A 17,044-nucleotide genomic window follows, 5' to 3' on the forward strand; every position below is an offset into this window, starting at 1 on the left:
ACTATTGTTGATTTATGTCACCAGTGGAGCCTGATCTGCTGCCTCACAATAGGAATACAACAATAACACCATAGTGACAATCATGGCAGTACTTCATTTTATGGCCACTGGATCTTTCCAACACAGTGTGCCAGTATCTGGAGATATGGTTACAACCAACTTTGAGTGATGTGCTAGAAGAGGTCCTTTCTTCAATGGTGAGACACATCAACAGCTCCATCCAGTTTCCGCAACATCAGGATTTTTCCAATGTGCTGGGAGATTTTTATGCTTTGGGGTGCATACCACATATGGTTGGAGCGATTGATTGCACATATATTGCCTTGGTGGCACCACACATCAGGGAACAGGTCTACAGAAACCGGGAGCACATCTGTTCAATACGTGGGCACTTTGTCTGCTTACATGATTTGTACATCTCAAGTGCCTGTGCCCATTTCCCATGTTCAACACATGATTCCTTTGTACTACAGAACAACACAGTACCACTGCAAATCTTCCAACTTGGACCTGCAAGGGCCTGGTTTATTTCTAAGTACAATATGACATGAGGATCATTTGCTTTATTCCTAACTTAGGAATGGACAATGGGATGAGATATTTATGCTCAATATATTTTTTACTTACATATAGGAGACTCAACTTACCCTAACCAACCATGGTTGTTAGCATCGATGAGGAATCCAACAATGCCAGGGGAAGTCCACTTCAGTGATGTCTGTGGAAGAACCCAGTGGTCAGTTTAGTGGGCTTTTGGGCTCCTGAAAGCCAGATTTAGATGTCTGGACGAGACCAATGAAGCGCTCCTTTACTCACCCAATGTGTGCCAAATCACAGTTGCCTGTGGCATGTTGCACAACATAGCCCTGCAACGAAACATCCCAATCATCAAAGAGGATGGAGACCATGAAGAGCCACCAGGTGAGGATGTTAAAATGGCAAATTATAACGACAGTGGTGAAGAGGAAGGAATTAACATACGTCAAGATGTTATTGACAACTTCTTCACCTGAATTTAAGTTTATCTTTACATAATGTAACATCAAATGTCAACTTGTAACATAGCAAACATATCAGTCTGTGATGGTAATTTAGTAGTAATAGTTAGTTCAGGAAAGTCCAGGGCAAAGAAGTCTGTTGATCAAAGTTTCCATACATTGACTACTGTGTTTATTGATGTTGAGTATCTTTGCTTGTGGTAAGTATATGTGTCATCCTAGATTATCATTTGAGTTAACTTTTTATGTGAAATCATTCATTTTCCCCTTTTATTCTGTTTTAGGATCCTTCACCATGTCATTTTCATTTGAACATTTCAAAGTTGTAAAATTTGCAGTGATGTGTTGCTTTGAAAAGTACAAAGGGAACATGAGTTAATCCTGGGACAGACACACACTTTGGATGTACAGATCTTGTACAAAGACTACTTGCACTGTGATTGAATGGAAGTTCTTGAAATTGTATTAGACCTGTTTTCTGTTGGATGTTGCCACCAAGGCAATATGTGCTGCATAACTTGCTCTAACCCCATGGATATGTCAAGCAATAGCATACTGATCTCCCGTCACATTGGCTAAATCCTCATTTCGTGTTAAGTGTATGAAGCTGTTGATGTGTCTCATTGTAGAAAGAACTTTTTGTACCACACCACCGAATGTTGGTTGTGACATGCCTTCAGATACTGCCAGTTACCAGTGTATTGAACTGATTGTGTGGCTACAAAATTTAGTACTGCCATGATTTTTAGTATTGATCTAATTGATGTGTAATTCCAGTTATGAGGCAGGATGTCTGGTTCCAGATGATGACATGAATCAATAATAGTTTGCCTATATAATATGTTTATTTGGATTTCCATGATGAAGTGGTCTTGGTGCATCAAATTCTAAATGACCCAGACAGTTTTAGTTATGCATGGGTTATAAAATCATCTAAACTTTGGACAAATAATAGTTTCTTACAAATGTATGACATAATACATTGAGATTTCTGTTGTATTTTTTTTAATTGTTTTTGAAATGGGAAACACATAATGTAATTGTTATATCTTATTTTTGTTGGAATCTTATTAATAAATCGTTTTTGAAAATCATGGTGGAAGGAAGACAAAAAAAAGGAAATACCACAATAAAATACAACACCAGTCTTTGACTTTGTGTTATGTGAACTTGCTTTATTAAAGCAAATTAACTAAAATAGTTTGAAAGATAAAACCAAAGAAAAAATAATTAAAGTCCATCATGGTAAATGAAACTATTTTTGATGAGCTAAAATTGTTTGAAGCCCAATGCACAAAATACAGCTTTCCTAAAAAAAAACAAAAAGGTTAATATGTCCATGAAATAGTCCACAGAGTGAATGGGACACACACAGAAGGAAACTAGGTTTGGTGCCTCTTGGAGGTGGAGGTCTTGCCATCATCTCCTGGTGGTTCAGATGATGGTGCATGGTGCATGTTAAACATCACCCCAATCAGGGAGCACACATTTGAGTTGTGATTCTCCATCTCTACATTTTGCTCACTCTGCACCTGCTTCATGTCCCAGAGCTCTATAAGAACCTGGGCCATCACGTCTTGGGACTGCTGTAGTGTTCCCAAGACTTTGTTGATGGTGGTTTGGGTGACAGTGTACCCAGTGACCTCACCTTGCTGACCCACTGATTACATCCCACAACCCCTACCCCCACTACCCTGAGCCCCTGGGGTAGTGTGATCCTGGCAGAACTTGAGGTGGTGTTGGATCAACAGCAGCCAGGACTGCGGGGGGGGGTTCTTGGAGGGGGTTGGGGTATGGGACACAAGGTTGGGTTGATGTTCCATTGGACATAGAAAGTGGAGGTATCCTTTGACTGAGGTGTTGTTGCAGCTGGGGTGGGAGGTGTACATGCGTGCCAAGTGAAAGTCACTTGAGCTGTCTACCCAGACAAACCAGATGGACCAGGCAGCTCCACATCATCCGGACTTGTAGGAGTAGTGTCCTCACTGAAGGCCTGAAGGCTTGATCCTGGTCTGGACTGGAGGGGTCTTCAGTTGCAGAAGGTAGACCACTGGCCCTGGGTGTTGGACCTAAAATGAATGACACAAAATAAAATTCAAAGTCTAGATTGCACATCAAATGTGTTTTCAGCTACAAATGAAGCAACCTAAAAGGGAACATTATGATTAATGGAATGATTAAACCTTTGTGTAATTTTTATTAATTTACACATGCAGGTTCATATACACAGATTCAAACTTCAGTAAAAATGTTGAAGAGATGTCGTGAAAAGTAAAATTGTATTTAGAAAGTGTACATTACATGTACCAGGCATTCAACCCAACACAGTAGAGAGGAGAACTGAGAACTAAACCATTCCAATGCCTAGTAGGCTAAAAGAAAGACTACAGTACAGCGTATTAGAATGAATGGCATTGGTCATTATATGAACACTGCAAAGTAAATTGTATATCAATACTACTTATATTCAGCATTCCACACAACACATTTGGAAATCTTTGATTCAACAAACAATAAATGATGTAAGCAATTATATCAATTCACTGGAATAAAAAGAAGGTGACAGCATACTAGATCAACACTGCAAATGACATTTTCATACACACCATGACATGGTGAATGACAAATGCATAACGCTTTGACATATGTCAATGTATGGGAGGAAAGGGAAGTTAAGCAACATCACGTTGCACTGTTGTTATCATGAAACAAAAACAGGGCATCATGGTAGTTGTAGTCATTTGTAAACACCATTGTGCAGATAGGTGGAGTTTGGAATCTGTTTTTCTAAGTACAACAGCATACACTGACATAAAGCAAGGAACTAGGTAAACACTAGGGGTGATCCATGGAGAACAATTCACATCCTGACAACATATATTGAGCATTGTTAAAAAGAGAGATACAACCATGATACTAGCAATTTAGATAAAATAAGATTTGTTGGTGAATTAATTCTAAATATATATGTTTTGATAAGGGTCTTGAAACATTCTGAACGGCAAACTTGAGGGCAAAAACTAAATTTGTAATTAGTGAGACATTGTTAAGTTTAACTCACCAATATCCACTCCACCAAGAATTCCTGTCAAGCCTTCAGAATGTAAGATCTGCAAGACCTTCTTCTCCCAGGGAACGAGTTGTAATGGGGGGCTGGGAGAACCACCACCAGCCCTCTGGGCCCCCAAGTGATGCTGGCCCCCCAAGTGATGTCTGGATGAGACCAGTGAAGTGCTCCTTTACTCACCCAGTGATGCTGACACACTCTCCCCCAGAGGTAGATACACCTCTTCCTCATTTCCTCCTGTGTGCACAGATTGCTCTTTTGTACTTAGGCTCCAAACAATTGTGTCTCTAATCTAATAATTGTATCTACCATGACTGACCATTCTCCCTTTGTAAAACATGGATCCCTTCTTCCTGCCATAGTGAGTAACTACAAAAATTAGCTAGTGCCCCCAAAATTTGATGAAAAATCTAAAACATGAAAGGAAAGGAAAATAAACGGAGTGTGAAAAATCAGAAGAAATCGGACTTCTGTGTGGCAAATTGAGAAGAAACATTTTGTTCTGAAGTGGAGTAAGCTTGACAGAGTACTTGGGCGCGCCGCCACAGTGGTAGTCCTGCTAAGATCTAAAACAGGCCCTAAGTTGGAAGTTATCATGGTTTGTAAATAATGTTTCTGTCAGTTAACTCCCAAACGTTAGTATTCTTTAATTATAGTACTTCTGAATGTAATTAGGGCATGTTAGCGTAAATCCTTCTTGATTTGTATAATGCTTATGAATACTAACCTATCAACTTCAGTAATTTTAAAAATAATTCATGAGGTCTGTCTCTTAATGTTTTGTATAATGTTTTTCATCACTATGTTAAGTATAATCATGTAACTAGCAGTAGCAATTGGATAATGCTTCATGTTTCTTTCACCTGTAATGTAATACAGATTCTGTTTCACTAATCACATTTGTGGCAGTACAGTCCAACCCATAATGTATACAATACACAATAGACTTTTTTTTTTTTTTAATTGCTCAGGTAGAAAATTTATTATAAATATCCATCATGATTCAAGAAATTCATTTATACACAGAAACTTTTTACATGGATCCACCAGAAATACATAAGAAAAAGGAAAAATATGTCATCCCATTAGAGGCTGATTATCAATAGATTTCAACTAAGGTTAAAAAAAACAAAAAACGGCACAACGAGAATAACAATTGAAACTGATTACATGATATGGTGGCTCAATTTAGCATGTCGTACTAAATCTCAGTAAAATTTTTGATAGTGTCTACTCTTTGTGCATAAAGCTCTTCAGGCTATTTAACCTGCTTCATTTTGCCTAACCATAAGTTGAAGGTAGGAACCTTAGAGGATCGCCATTTTTGCAAAATTGGGAATTTGGCAACCAGAGTGACAATCAAAAGGATTTATTGCTGCCATAGGCAAATTTGCCTGTATGGAGCGTACATGCCAGATGGGGCCCTAAAGGGGTCTAGACTGGTCTAAACCTACAGCTTATCACTAATAAACTGAAATATATTTTTCCCAGAAGCAACAGAGAGCTGGACATATAAAACAGATATGTAACTAGTCACCCTTGCCATGACCACAACTAAAACATGCTGCTCATGTAATAAACAATACCAGTCCCCTATTCTTGTGAAACAGGTCACAAAATAGACTTTGTTAATGTTCCCGGTAAGTGTATCAGATGTTTGCTGATTGTTCCTAAAAAGTTACTAATTTGCAAATAGGAGAATGCTAGTTTGGGGTAGATTGGTAAATTATTAGCAGTCAGGTATTCCCAAGACTTCACAGCCCCAGTCAGCATAAAATCACTGAGCTGGTTAAATCACGAATTTTCCCACCCCCTAATAATGACGGTGTCTAATTGTATTCCTAAACTGGAGCATTCTCTCAAGTGAATATGGGGATGAAACTAGGGAATCTGAAATTCATCTTTTATTTTCATAAATCTGAAAATCAAAATGTGAGGCAGCTTGTACCTATTATGCTTAGGGGGTTTTGGTATTTAAAAAAAAAATCATGAACCTGGATATCAGCCTCTCGCAGCAGAACTAGAAACAGCCTGAATGGTTACTCGTTGTTACCACACGGACAAGCCAGTTGAGGAAGGCTGCTTGATAATACCTTTTGATATGCAGGAGAGCCAATACCCTGTCTTTGAGATTTAATTGTTATATCATCAAATTGGTGCAGGCTTTCTTGCCATGCAATAACAAATGGCATAACATTTGGTCTATTACATTAAAGAGGAATTTAGGTATTTTTATTATGATGTTAAAAAACAATACTAATAGCCGAAGAACGGCCATCTTCACTAATCCTATGCGTCCTGTGATAGTAAGAGGAAGAGATTGCCACTGAAGCAGTAACCTACATAGCTTGTTGAGGTTAGAGATGTAGTTTAATCCAAACTGGCCTATGACGTTTTGTGAAACGTAAATTCCAAGGTATCTGATGGGACGAGTATTGGAATAATTAGTTCTTATTTGGGCGGGTAAAACCGAAGGGAGAGCTATTGAATAGAAGAGCTTCGAACTAGGCATGATTGATTTTATACCCCCCAATATCTGTAAATGTCTGAATTTTGGCAAGAGTGTTCAAAATATGTTGTGCCTCAGCAGCTAGGTATAAAATCATATCATTCACAAACAGTTTTATCTTGGATGCCTCCTGGATGGGAGCCCTAATCTGCTGATTGCCATAATGCGGCGGCCAGAGGCTCAATAAACAGAGCAAAAAGAATGGGCGACATAGGACACCTGTGCGCCTCTTTTAATGGTAACACACCCCACTGTTTGTGAATTTATTACACTTTTGGCCTACATTTTCTTGTATAGATCTTGCAAAAGGTATACAAATTTTGGTGGAAGTGAAATGTTCAGTAGTATGGCAAACAGAATCTCCAATTGTACTAGAACGAATGCCTTTTCGGTATCTAGCATGATAATGGCCTCCGTTGTAGTTTTGTTTGTGTAATAATGACTATTCTGTAGTAGAAAATTTGTGTTAGATTAAATCAACCGATTAGGTGAAAAACCACTTTGGTTTAAGTGGGCCAGGGTTTGTGCTAGATGGGCCAACCTGGCCTCAGAGATTTTCATAAAGATTTTATAATCGCTGTTTAGCTGTGGTGGTGACTTGTAGCGCACTAGTTAGCCCAATTGAATAAAAAAATTACTCAATACGCTCAGGTGTGGAACTATTGGTTAGAGCCTAAAGTCCTGCATAGCCCGATCAAGTTAATACTATAGGGCCAGGGCCTGTTCCCTTCTTAGTTTGTTGATTTGTGCCCTAAACGAGATTGCCTCCCCCCACCCCCCTGAAGGCTTTGAAAGCACCCCAGACTGCAAAAGATGGAGCTGTGCCTACATTTCTTTCAAATAATTCATCTATAGCATGGCACATAGTCCTGACCCAACTTTCATCTGTTAGCAATGATTTATCAAGGCACCAACAAGGCTGTTTGGTCAGCTGATCCCTCAATGGTGCCTCTAAAAAGAGGACTGAATAGTCAGAGAAGGGTTTCGATAATATACCTGATCTATTTCTACACCACTCATGGGAGACTAGAAGAAGGCAATTCTAGAGGTGGAGTTATAACGCTTTTAGAAAGAAGTATATTCTCGCCCTTGAGTGTGATTGGCCCGCCAAGGATCTATTAAGGCAAATTGCTGCACAATTTAGCTAACAAGCTTAATGACCTCTGCTGGTATCTTGGATGATATTAAAATCCTCCCTTAATACTACTAGTCCCCTTTAGTGGTAGCCTAAGATTATACACTTCACTGAGGGAGGAAGCATAGTCTTCGATTAGACCATAATAGCTGATGAGATAGATGAGCTGATTGTAGGTCCTAAGGCTTGCATGCCTCGCATTCAAGACATCATGAGATCAGAACTGCCACCCCTCTAACTGCTGCACAAGCAGATGCACAATATGCATGTGAAATAAATCCTGAGACACTTGGTTGCTTGGGTGAGGCTGTGAGATGAGTCTCTTGAAAAAAGATAATCTGAGCTTTACATAACTTAAACCAGGCCAAATAGACCTGAATTTGGTCTGATTGTTGATACCATTGGTATTACAGGATACAATCCTCAAACACCTAGAATTCATGGTAACTTAATTCTAATTGACCTTCCCCAAACTGCCTTACAATCCCAAGCAGCAAAGCTCTTGCTGCAAAAGCTCATAAATAGCAGTTTCGGTACAAAGGGAAGGACTGGGAAAAAAAATGTTTTGTGTTTCTGGACTTTTTCTACCCCCTAACTCCTAGAGCCCCACTCACCATGGGATCCCTGTGGAGCAGCTCCCCATCCACTCCTCTAAGTGCCCACCTCCCCTCCCCTCTGTGACCCTTGAGCAGGTGAGTGCCCTGACATAGCACTCAAGTGACTGCAACTGCAGATGATCAAGGGTAATACAATCCAATGTGCTACATCGCCCTGGAAACAAGCCAAAGTAAAGAAAGTGAATGAAAAAGCTGCTTCTGGACTAACCAAAGTGAATGAATCTAAAACTATATTATATTTGAAAGGCTGTTGCCCATGTCACTTTTTCTTGCCCCCTACACCCCCATCAGACTTTTGAATGTATTGTAGATAGCCCTTATTCTGTTTGACTGTATGGAAAATGTGAGATTGTCTCTTGTAGAGGACTTTCAGTTTTGATTGTTAGACTTCCCCTGCTGGTGCCCCATGTCTCCTGAAATGAGCAATCCTTAATTTGAACTCTTTGTGCTGCCATGCTGCAGATACAGACATACTTGAAAACATTTTGAAAGAATCGTTTTCTGGGGTTTAATACACTTTGGCCCTTATTGCACTGGTCAAAATCTAATCTTTCACACGAAAGACGCTGAAATTTACTGAGATATTGCATAGATAATTAGAGTTAGGGGACTGGGACGTCGGAACATGGTCCTGGTTGCTGTTTCTGGAAGCACACACTTTTTGATTAGATCTGAGATTAATTTAACATTGGTCTGGGCATTTTCTCGTCCCACTGGGATCCCAACAAATCGCAAGTTGGAATGGTGAAACCTGTTTTAGACATCTTCAAGTTTCAGCTGTAGTTCAGTTGTTTGTGATTGAAGCTTTTAAACTATAGTCTTGATTGTTTTTAAATCATCTAGGACGTAAACTGTTTGCTCCAGTTCTGTGAATCGTGAGTCAAGCAACTGAATGTTGGAGTTGATCTGGCCCAGTTGGTCGTTTGTCTCTTGATGGGCCTACCTCTGTGAGATTTTCATCTCCCTGATCTTGCCTAGTATTTGCTGGAAGATTGCTTCAGTTGGGGTGTGTGGCAAAAACATTTGGTCTGTGGCCGTAGGCTGGGCCTGCAGAGGATTAGGACCCACGACTGAATTCTCTTTTATTTTCCTACAAAGAGTTTCCGCTGCCTTGCATAAAGTTGTACCCTCCAAAGGGTTTAATAAGACTTCTGTGGTTGAGCCTTGGCATGAGCCATCGGGGTCCTTCATCATATTCTGATCAGACACTAAATCAGTCTCCTCCCTCAGTGATCCGTTAGAGCCGGGGGTAGAAAAGGTGGGATACACTGGCAGCTTTTGGGTATAGTAGCAGTGCCAAGTGAGGGTGTGCGCAGGGAGCACTAGCAAGGTTGGAGGGTCCAGATCCAGAAGATAACTGGAGGTCTAATTCTAAAGATGATAATATGAAGACTTTCGCTGAATACACCCCAAGCTTATTGGCTGTGTCCTTTACTTGCCTACCCCTACCTATGGCAACTATATCGGGAGACCATTCTGGTGTTGGTGGAATAGTAAGGGTGGTTTTATTGCGTCCAGCCACAGAGGCTGCCAGATACCCCTGGGCCACTAACTCTTTAGCATTTACTTCTCGGGGCAATTTATTCAAGCAAGTGACCTACGAGGTAGAAGTTGTACAGGTGCGATGCTTAGCTTCTCTTGCAGCTTTGCCCGCCACACAAGCTTTTACAGAAATGTCTCTGGAAAGTCTCTTCATTTCCTACCAGAAAAGTTAGTGGTACACTTATTCCCAAAATTGAGGAGAATATTAGGGATAACTTCAGGCCGTTGTGAGGGCCCTTCAGTGAATGGCAAGTGTGTCAGATATGTTTAAAAGGATTGTAGAGTATGCTGGGGTACCTCGGGAGGTCTAGGCTGCATCCGCTGCTATGCAGTCCGCCTCCGCAACACATCCAGGGTTGCCTCCACCTGAAAGGGCTCCCGATGAGTCAAAGCAGCTCACTCCTATAGTTCGAGTTACTAAATACACTGTGGTCCCCAAATGCAATAACGCATTACATGGCAGTCTGCTGTGTTACAAAGTTCTAGATACCTTTGACTTGGTAGTTCCCCGTCGTCTTATATGCCTTCCCTGCCTCTCCTAGCTCCTTGTTCATTGCTACGGCCACTCCTGCTTTAGGGTGATACCTGCCATGCGTTGTATATGTCCCGCTCCATCTGCCATACCAAAACATCTACTGGCAAAAGCTCTATAACTTGTGACCCTTCCTGCAACTTATACATCAGTTGCCCTCAATACCTCGAATGGCTGCTTATGTGGTGATGTGGTCCTGTGGACCTCAGCTATGCCTCCTTCAGCTCACCTGTATCGGCAGTCGGGCGGGATTGAAGAAATCCAGCATGTGTTGTAAGCCTATAGTGGGCTGGTCAACACACAGGGATAAGCAGAAAGGCACTTCTTCGTTCCACAATTTTGGTTGGGAGTGAGATCGGGTGCAGGCAAAGCATGCAGCCAAGAGGCGCCTTCTAGCTGGCCGTACCTCAGGCCTTGGTGTCTCATGCTGATATCGGAGGGAAGAGCAGAGCTACAACAACAGCTGTGCAGCAAGCTCATGCGTGTGCCATCTTTCCCTGATCACCCTAAGCAGTCTCAACCACGGAGCATAGCGGGAGCTCTTCGTGGCTGCCCACCTACAAAACTACACTTAAAAAGACATAGACAGTTCCCAATACACCAGTCCTTCAATATTGCAGAGGCCTTCAAAAGTCTTTAGGTCCGGTTGCAGTGTGCATAACAATTTGCTCAGTCGTTACAAAGGGCTGCATCATGCAACCAATCCTTGACAGGGGGGGGGGAGGAGGCCATCCATTCATGCCATGGACACTCTTTGTTTAGCTAGTAGCAACAGCAAACACGCTAGTATACACTCAGTCTTGGTATAGTTTGCCATGTATTCTAAAAGAGGCACTATGGGGCTCTTCTTTTCCTCTCCACCCTTCATAGGTCATCCCTCAAAGTACATCACTGTATACTGTTTACATACTTTACTAATATTGAACTATGTTAGTTTTTCAGTCTGTAATTTTTGGTGATCATTGTGCTTCTCTGCACTTACCATTTTTAACTTTCCTCAGTCTTATGGAAAACAAAGCATCTTCTTTTATTCAACCCCCCTTCCTCCCTCATTCACCTTCAAGGACGAGGCTACCTTCCTGACTATATTATCCCTGAACTTAACTCAGCTGCCTAAGGGAATGTTACTGTGTGCCCACAGTACATGTGTATAAATGGATATATATTATATTCTTTGAGTAGTTATTTTCATTGTTTATTTTTATTGTCAAGTTTTCCAGTGCAGTCATTTCTATCAAAATGTATTTAGTGGTATTTCCTTCTTCTTAAAGACTTGTAAAGAAAGATTCTGATAACCACTATTTCTATAAGCAAGCTAGATTACTGCAACAGTCTCCTTGATAAAGCGGTCAACTTTGCTAAAAGTACTCTTTCAACCTGCCTTTACCCACTCCTCGTCCTATTACTGCACCCAAATATCATAAATAGCACTTAGCACCCACTCAGTTCACACTTCAAGGGTCGCTCGTAGATTCAAAATGCATTAATTTTGTTGAAATTTTTATGTGCTATCTGTTTGTTCCAGTTTCTGTTTTTGATTATTTAATGCAGTTTGAAGTTTTGCAAGCTGTCACTTTCCTAACTTGGCAGCATTACCATCTGCCCTCTGACTCTGACTTGCGCTCAGAAGTCCGCATCAATTTGTTGACGACAAACCTTATGCGCACTGTACCAGTTCATTTCATTGGCCGTTCTGCATTTCATTTTTCTCTTCATGGATCTATAAGCATGGCTTCACCATCTTGCATTCAAGAAAATCCACAAGTCTCGCTTCCAGGCACAAAAACCCACTTCAATGACTTTGTGTATCATCCATGATCTCTCCGGCACTATGGATATTACGGCCCACTTTAATTAAACCTTACTTCTGGACATTATTATTGTTTGTCTGAAAGTCTATACCATTCAGTACTGTATCTGTCCTAACTGGCATAACAGCCTTTGCTTTAATTACTTAGCAACTTTCCAGAACTCAATTTTTTGTTGTTAAATATTGTACAGTATTTCATGTTGATAGCATTTTATGTCATATAAATCCAAATAAAAATGGCAAATGTTGACCATTCAACTTGCTCAAGAGCAATTAATGATGTTCTGTCAATGGAGAAAAGACACCTCAAAGCTATGTTTCAATTGTATCATTATGGTGCGGAATGTACTATTTCAATTGATTCATTATTTAATTTTGTTTTTATAGTTCATGTCTTTCATGGCAGTCATAAAAGATATGCTTAATAAGTTGGAGGCAGAGCATAAAACCAAACTTGAACAGCTCCATATGATGCAAGAACAACAGAAGTAAGTAATATGCTCAGTTTGAGAGACAGTTTTTCTGACTGAAGTATTTTTCATAGTTGTGTTTGTTTTTAACAAGAGTGGGATTTTCTGAATGCGCTTTGCCTTCTTGAATCTCATTTCACCTTCCAAAATGTGAAGATAACTAGAAACAACAAAGGAGAATTCTAAGGCAAAGAAACAGAGCCAACATAAATCTTAGCATACTTTTCGAAGGAAGAAAGCAAACTATTTCACACTTCTGCAGATATTATCTCCTGAATGTAGATAACTGATTGCACTACTCATTTAATGTGACCAATGTTTAAATCCTTGTCAAAGGCATGCAAAGTGACTCCATGCCCCGTAGCTGGTTCAAAGAGGGACCTGAACTCTATCAGCCAACACTGAGGAATCACTGTAAGCGAACAAAAAGAACCCACAGCTTCATGTGACCTGGATTAGTGAGTGCATGCAACTTTCTCCTGTAGAATCAATTATACAGTACTGAAATCACACGATTTAAGTTAGATTATTCTTTAATGCGCAAAGCTGTGGAGCCTGGGTTTAATGTTGATAGTCTTGTCGATAAATCAGTTATTACTTCTTCCCTGAATCTCAGTTTCTTAGTTCAGACATATCTCCCCAGCTGATTTACCTGATTCAAGTTTTTGAATTCTGGTATGTTAGGTAATGTACCCACAGTAAAATGACAAATAAACTATTTAAATGGTAGGCTGATATGCCCCTATGTAAATGAAGCTTTGGTGTTCCAAACGACACACAGAACCCCCCTTGCAATAATGATTATTTTACAGGAAATCCTTGTTGGTTTGGTACTTGTGCAGCACATTGCAGATAATAAGGGGTCTGACCCCTTTAAGTAGCACTAGAGGTGTGGGGCTGATCAATACAATATGAAAATGCAAATAATTTCTCCAGTGCACCATCAGTCATTTATACTTTATACTTAACTAGCATATTTAACTTAGCATATATAACTTGTGCTGGATGAAAGAAGTTCCTTTAATTAATTTGAATTTGATATTTTCACCAAAAATAGAGCATACCCCAATTACACATTTGGAGACAAAATTGAAAAACAAAACACATAAAGAGACATTTAAATCTTAATTCACTCGATTAACACAATGTGCTATTGCAATGGAGTGCTCCAATTGCTTGAATGTGAAATCATGTACCAGTATTAGGTGATTCAAAACAAATCACATATTCTATGGTGAATACAACAATGTTGGTCCCTAACAATCATTATAAAAATCTCATAATAGGTCCATCATCCTGTAAAAAAAAAAAAACAGGTAATCTTTCCGGCTAAGTGTACAGGAATAGAGGTGCATTTAAATAATGATGTAATTCATTTTTTTAAAGTCCTATGAGTTATTGTTATTCAGTTGATTAGAAAAAACTCCCCAGCTCTTCAAGGGTCAGTGCTTTGCATAACGACCTATACCTGTGATTTTGTAATTTCACTAATGTTTCCATCGGACTAGGATCCTTAGATGTTGATTACCCCTTTATATGATTACAAATACTTATATGATCATAGTAGTAATCCTTTTTAAATAGACATATCACAGTGTAATAAGTTAATTTGCATAACCTACTGGTTACACTTAATTACCATCAGCACATTACAGTGATGCAGGAATCAGCTATTTTCCCCATCAGCATTCAGTTCAATATTTCTTTATTGTGCTCTAAAATGAAACAGCAGACTGTTTTCATTTTCTCAAGTAGTCTTAAAATTAGTGACTTTACCCATGTAGTGAAAAGCAGTGTGCTCCCCTATCCTATTATTCACTTAAAGCTGTTTTTGCATGATGCCTATTACAATAAAGGTATACAAGTTATGAACGGTTTGGTGTAAAAGGGAGACAATCTATTTGCAGATCATCAGATAAGTTTACTGTCATGATTCAGTTTAAAGATGAGAGTGCTCAATGTCATCCTTTTATCATTTCAACCACACTTTCCTAAGAGCCCACACTTCAGTCCTCAGGCCGTACTAGAGTAAATCCAGACGGTGCCTGTTTGTTCCATGGTGCACCTTTAACTAGACAGTTCGTCCTGTTACTAATAATGGCTGCTTCCTGGGTAAATGTGAACTTCATAGTGCCCTGGAGGCAGCACAATTGTGAAAGAAGGACCTCCTAATTGAAGCCACCGGACCACCTTTCCAGTTCCAGGTGGCACCAGTTATGTAATTTCAAGGGCGACAGAGATCCCCCTGCAGCTCGGTGATCAATGAGATCCCCTTTACCTTCTCCAGAGGATTGCCAACACAGGGCACGCTGACTGTGTACCAGCATTTTGTGCATGCTTTTAAATCCTTTCTATCGGCAAGGAGTTGGTCAGTTTAGGGACTACCACCTTGACTCTGGTGACATTTACTTTGGTATTCTCCAGAAATGGCACCCATGCTGTTCAATGTTTACTGGGAACTGCTGAGAATCCTGATAAGGAAGAGAGGTTGGCCATACACTAACATGCAGATGACTCTTGTGCTTCAATTTCTAGCTGCAGATCATGTCTCATGCATAATCTAATAAAAGGACTCCTTGATGCCCCATCAACAAAACCTAACAGGAACACAAATTTAATCATTCATGAATTGTTATGACCTTGATATGTATTCCATCCAGGAAATTGCAAACTTTGAAAAACACATGAAAGCTAATGACAGAAAAAGGGTAACCTAAAGCCCCCTGTCACACGATCTGTATTTTCTTATGCTACTTTTTGAACACTAAATGATGTAAGGTGTTCTGACAGCTAAAACTGTTTTTATCGAGACCAAAAATAAAACATATCCTGTTTTGTAAAGAATGACTTTTATGGCATATCAATTGATCGATGGTTAAGTATTTCCTTTCTTTTGAAACATACTTGACCTGTAAAATACCTTACAAACTGGTGCTTTTTGAACCACTTTAATTTAGAAAATTTAGGTTGTTGAGTGCTTGTTATCTGCAAGCAATGTGTGAGCAAATAGCTACACCCAAGTGAATTTATCACAAAGAGTAAATGAATGAGCAGCATCATATATGCTACTTTGTCTTCTTGAGCTTTTTAGCAAATACTCTCAAATCTTACTTTATAAAAGGTTTGTTGCATTTTTTACACTTATGGACTTGAATGCCTATTCTTTTTTTGTATTTAATTTAATTTAATTTTTACACTGCAAAACAGAAGGCCTAATGTATTTGCATGGTTGAAATAGTTTTCCAAGTCCCATATTATTTCCTCATAACTTTGCATTTCAGATCCTTGGATATCAATAATGAAATGAACATGGCTGCCGAAACCCAAGTTACGAACTCATACAATCAGGTAGGATTCCTAAACTATAAATTAACATTGTCTATGAATAATGACTGTAGAATACTGGGATGAGTGTGTCTGTGGTCTTATTGAGACTGTTGTCAGAATCATATAATATAGAACTTAGTGAAATGGGTCACTTTTTTCATTAAACATGCTAAACAATGTGTGACAGTAGAAGAAGCATTAAGGTAGGTGGAAGCTAAATAACTACTTTCACATGACTTTACACTATTGAGGTGGGTAGAAACGCTAGTGGTAGACATCAGGTTCAGCACCCTTCGGTCTGCTAGCTAGTTCTAGGATCCTTTCTACATAAAGTGTGGTAAGTTGTGCATAGCACAACTCTACCTTGTTCATGTCAGATATTCCACTCTGATAGAAGTTTTGTGCTGGATCTCTGTTGTATTGCTGACAACTAGTTCTCTAGGTCAGCTCTTTTATTACATTCAGCATGAATGAGGGGGCCCAGTGCCTTGACCATGGCCTCTGCTTTTCTGAATGCTTGTTATCGGACTGTCTGGAGGGTTGAGGTTTAGAAAAGATTCTTGTAGTGTGCCTCTCCAGTCAGAACCATGGTTCAGGTACACAGCAAGCAAATAAACTATCTGTAGCATCTTTACATCACTTCAGGTACATATGTAAGACAAGTAAGAGGCATAGGCACACAAGTAAGAATCATTTGTAAGATTCTTGTGTTTTGTTTTTAATATGGCACTTTACTTGAATGTCTGTGCAGCGTTTATGTCAAGAGTATTTGGTACTGTCTCATAACATTTCTCAAGACGACTTCCTAATTTCTCAAGACAAATCATGAGGCCATTCAAAAATGGTGAGCGATTACATGTAGGTCATTTGGCGTTCCCATTTCCATCTAGTATTGTGCAGGGTGCTTGCACTTGTTGTTCCGGTGCCTGCTTTGAATGCATTTATCATTTACTGTAAAGCTCAATTGTTTATGCTTACATTTTCAAAAAGTTACTTTCCAGCCTTGTTACGTCTCACCTGAAACAAAACCTATGCTC

At 39.6% G+C, this 17,044-nt stretch overlaps 1 protein-coding gene across 2 annotated transcripts in view; it reads left to right on the forward strand.

Moving 5' to 3' along the window:
- SCYL2 (SCY1 like pseudokinase 2) overlaps positions 1 to 17,044 on the forward strand; it is a 349,357-nt gene that overhangs the window by 245,974 nt on the left and 86,339 nt on the right. For both annotated transcript variants that reach the window (XM_069229600.1, XM_069229599.1), the window contains 2 exons: positions 12,598 to 12,698; positions 15,962 to 16,028. In XM_069229600.1, the coding sequence (XP_069085701.1) occupies positions 12,598 to 12,698; positions 15,962 to 16,028 (168 nt within the window). The remainder of the gene's footprint in view (positions 1 to 12,597; positions 12,699 to 15,961; positions 16,029 to 17,044) is intronic.

This window comes from Pleurodeles waltl, chromosome 4_1, assembly GCF_031143425.1.
Source record: "Pleurodeles waltl isolate 20211129_DDA chromosome 4_1, aPleWal1.hap1.20221129, whole genome shotgun sequence".
Lineage (NCBI taxonomy): Eukaryota > Metazoa > Chordata > Amphibia > Caudata > Salamandridae > Pleurodeles > Pleurodeles waltl.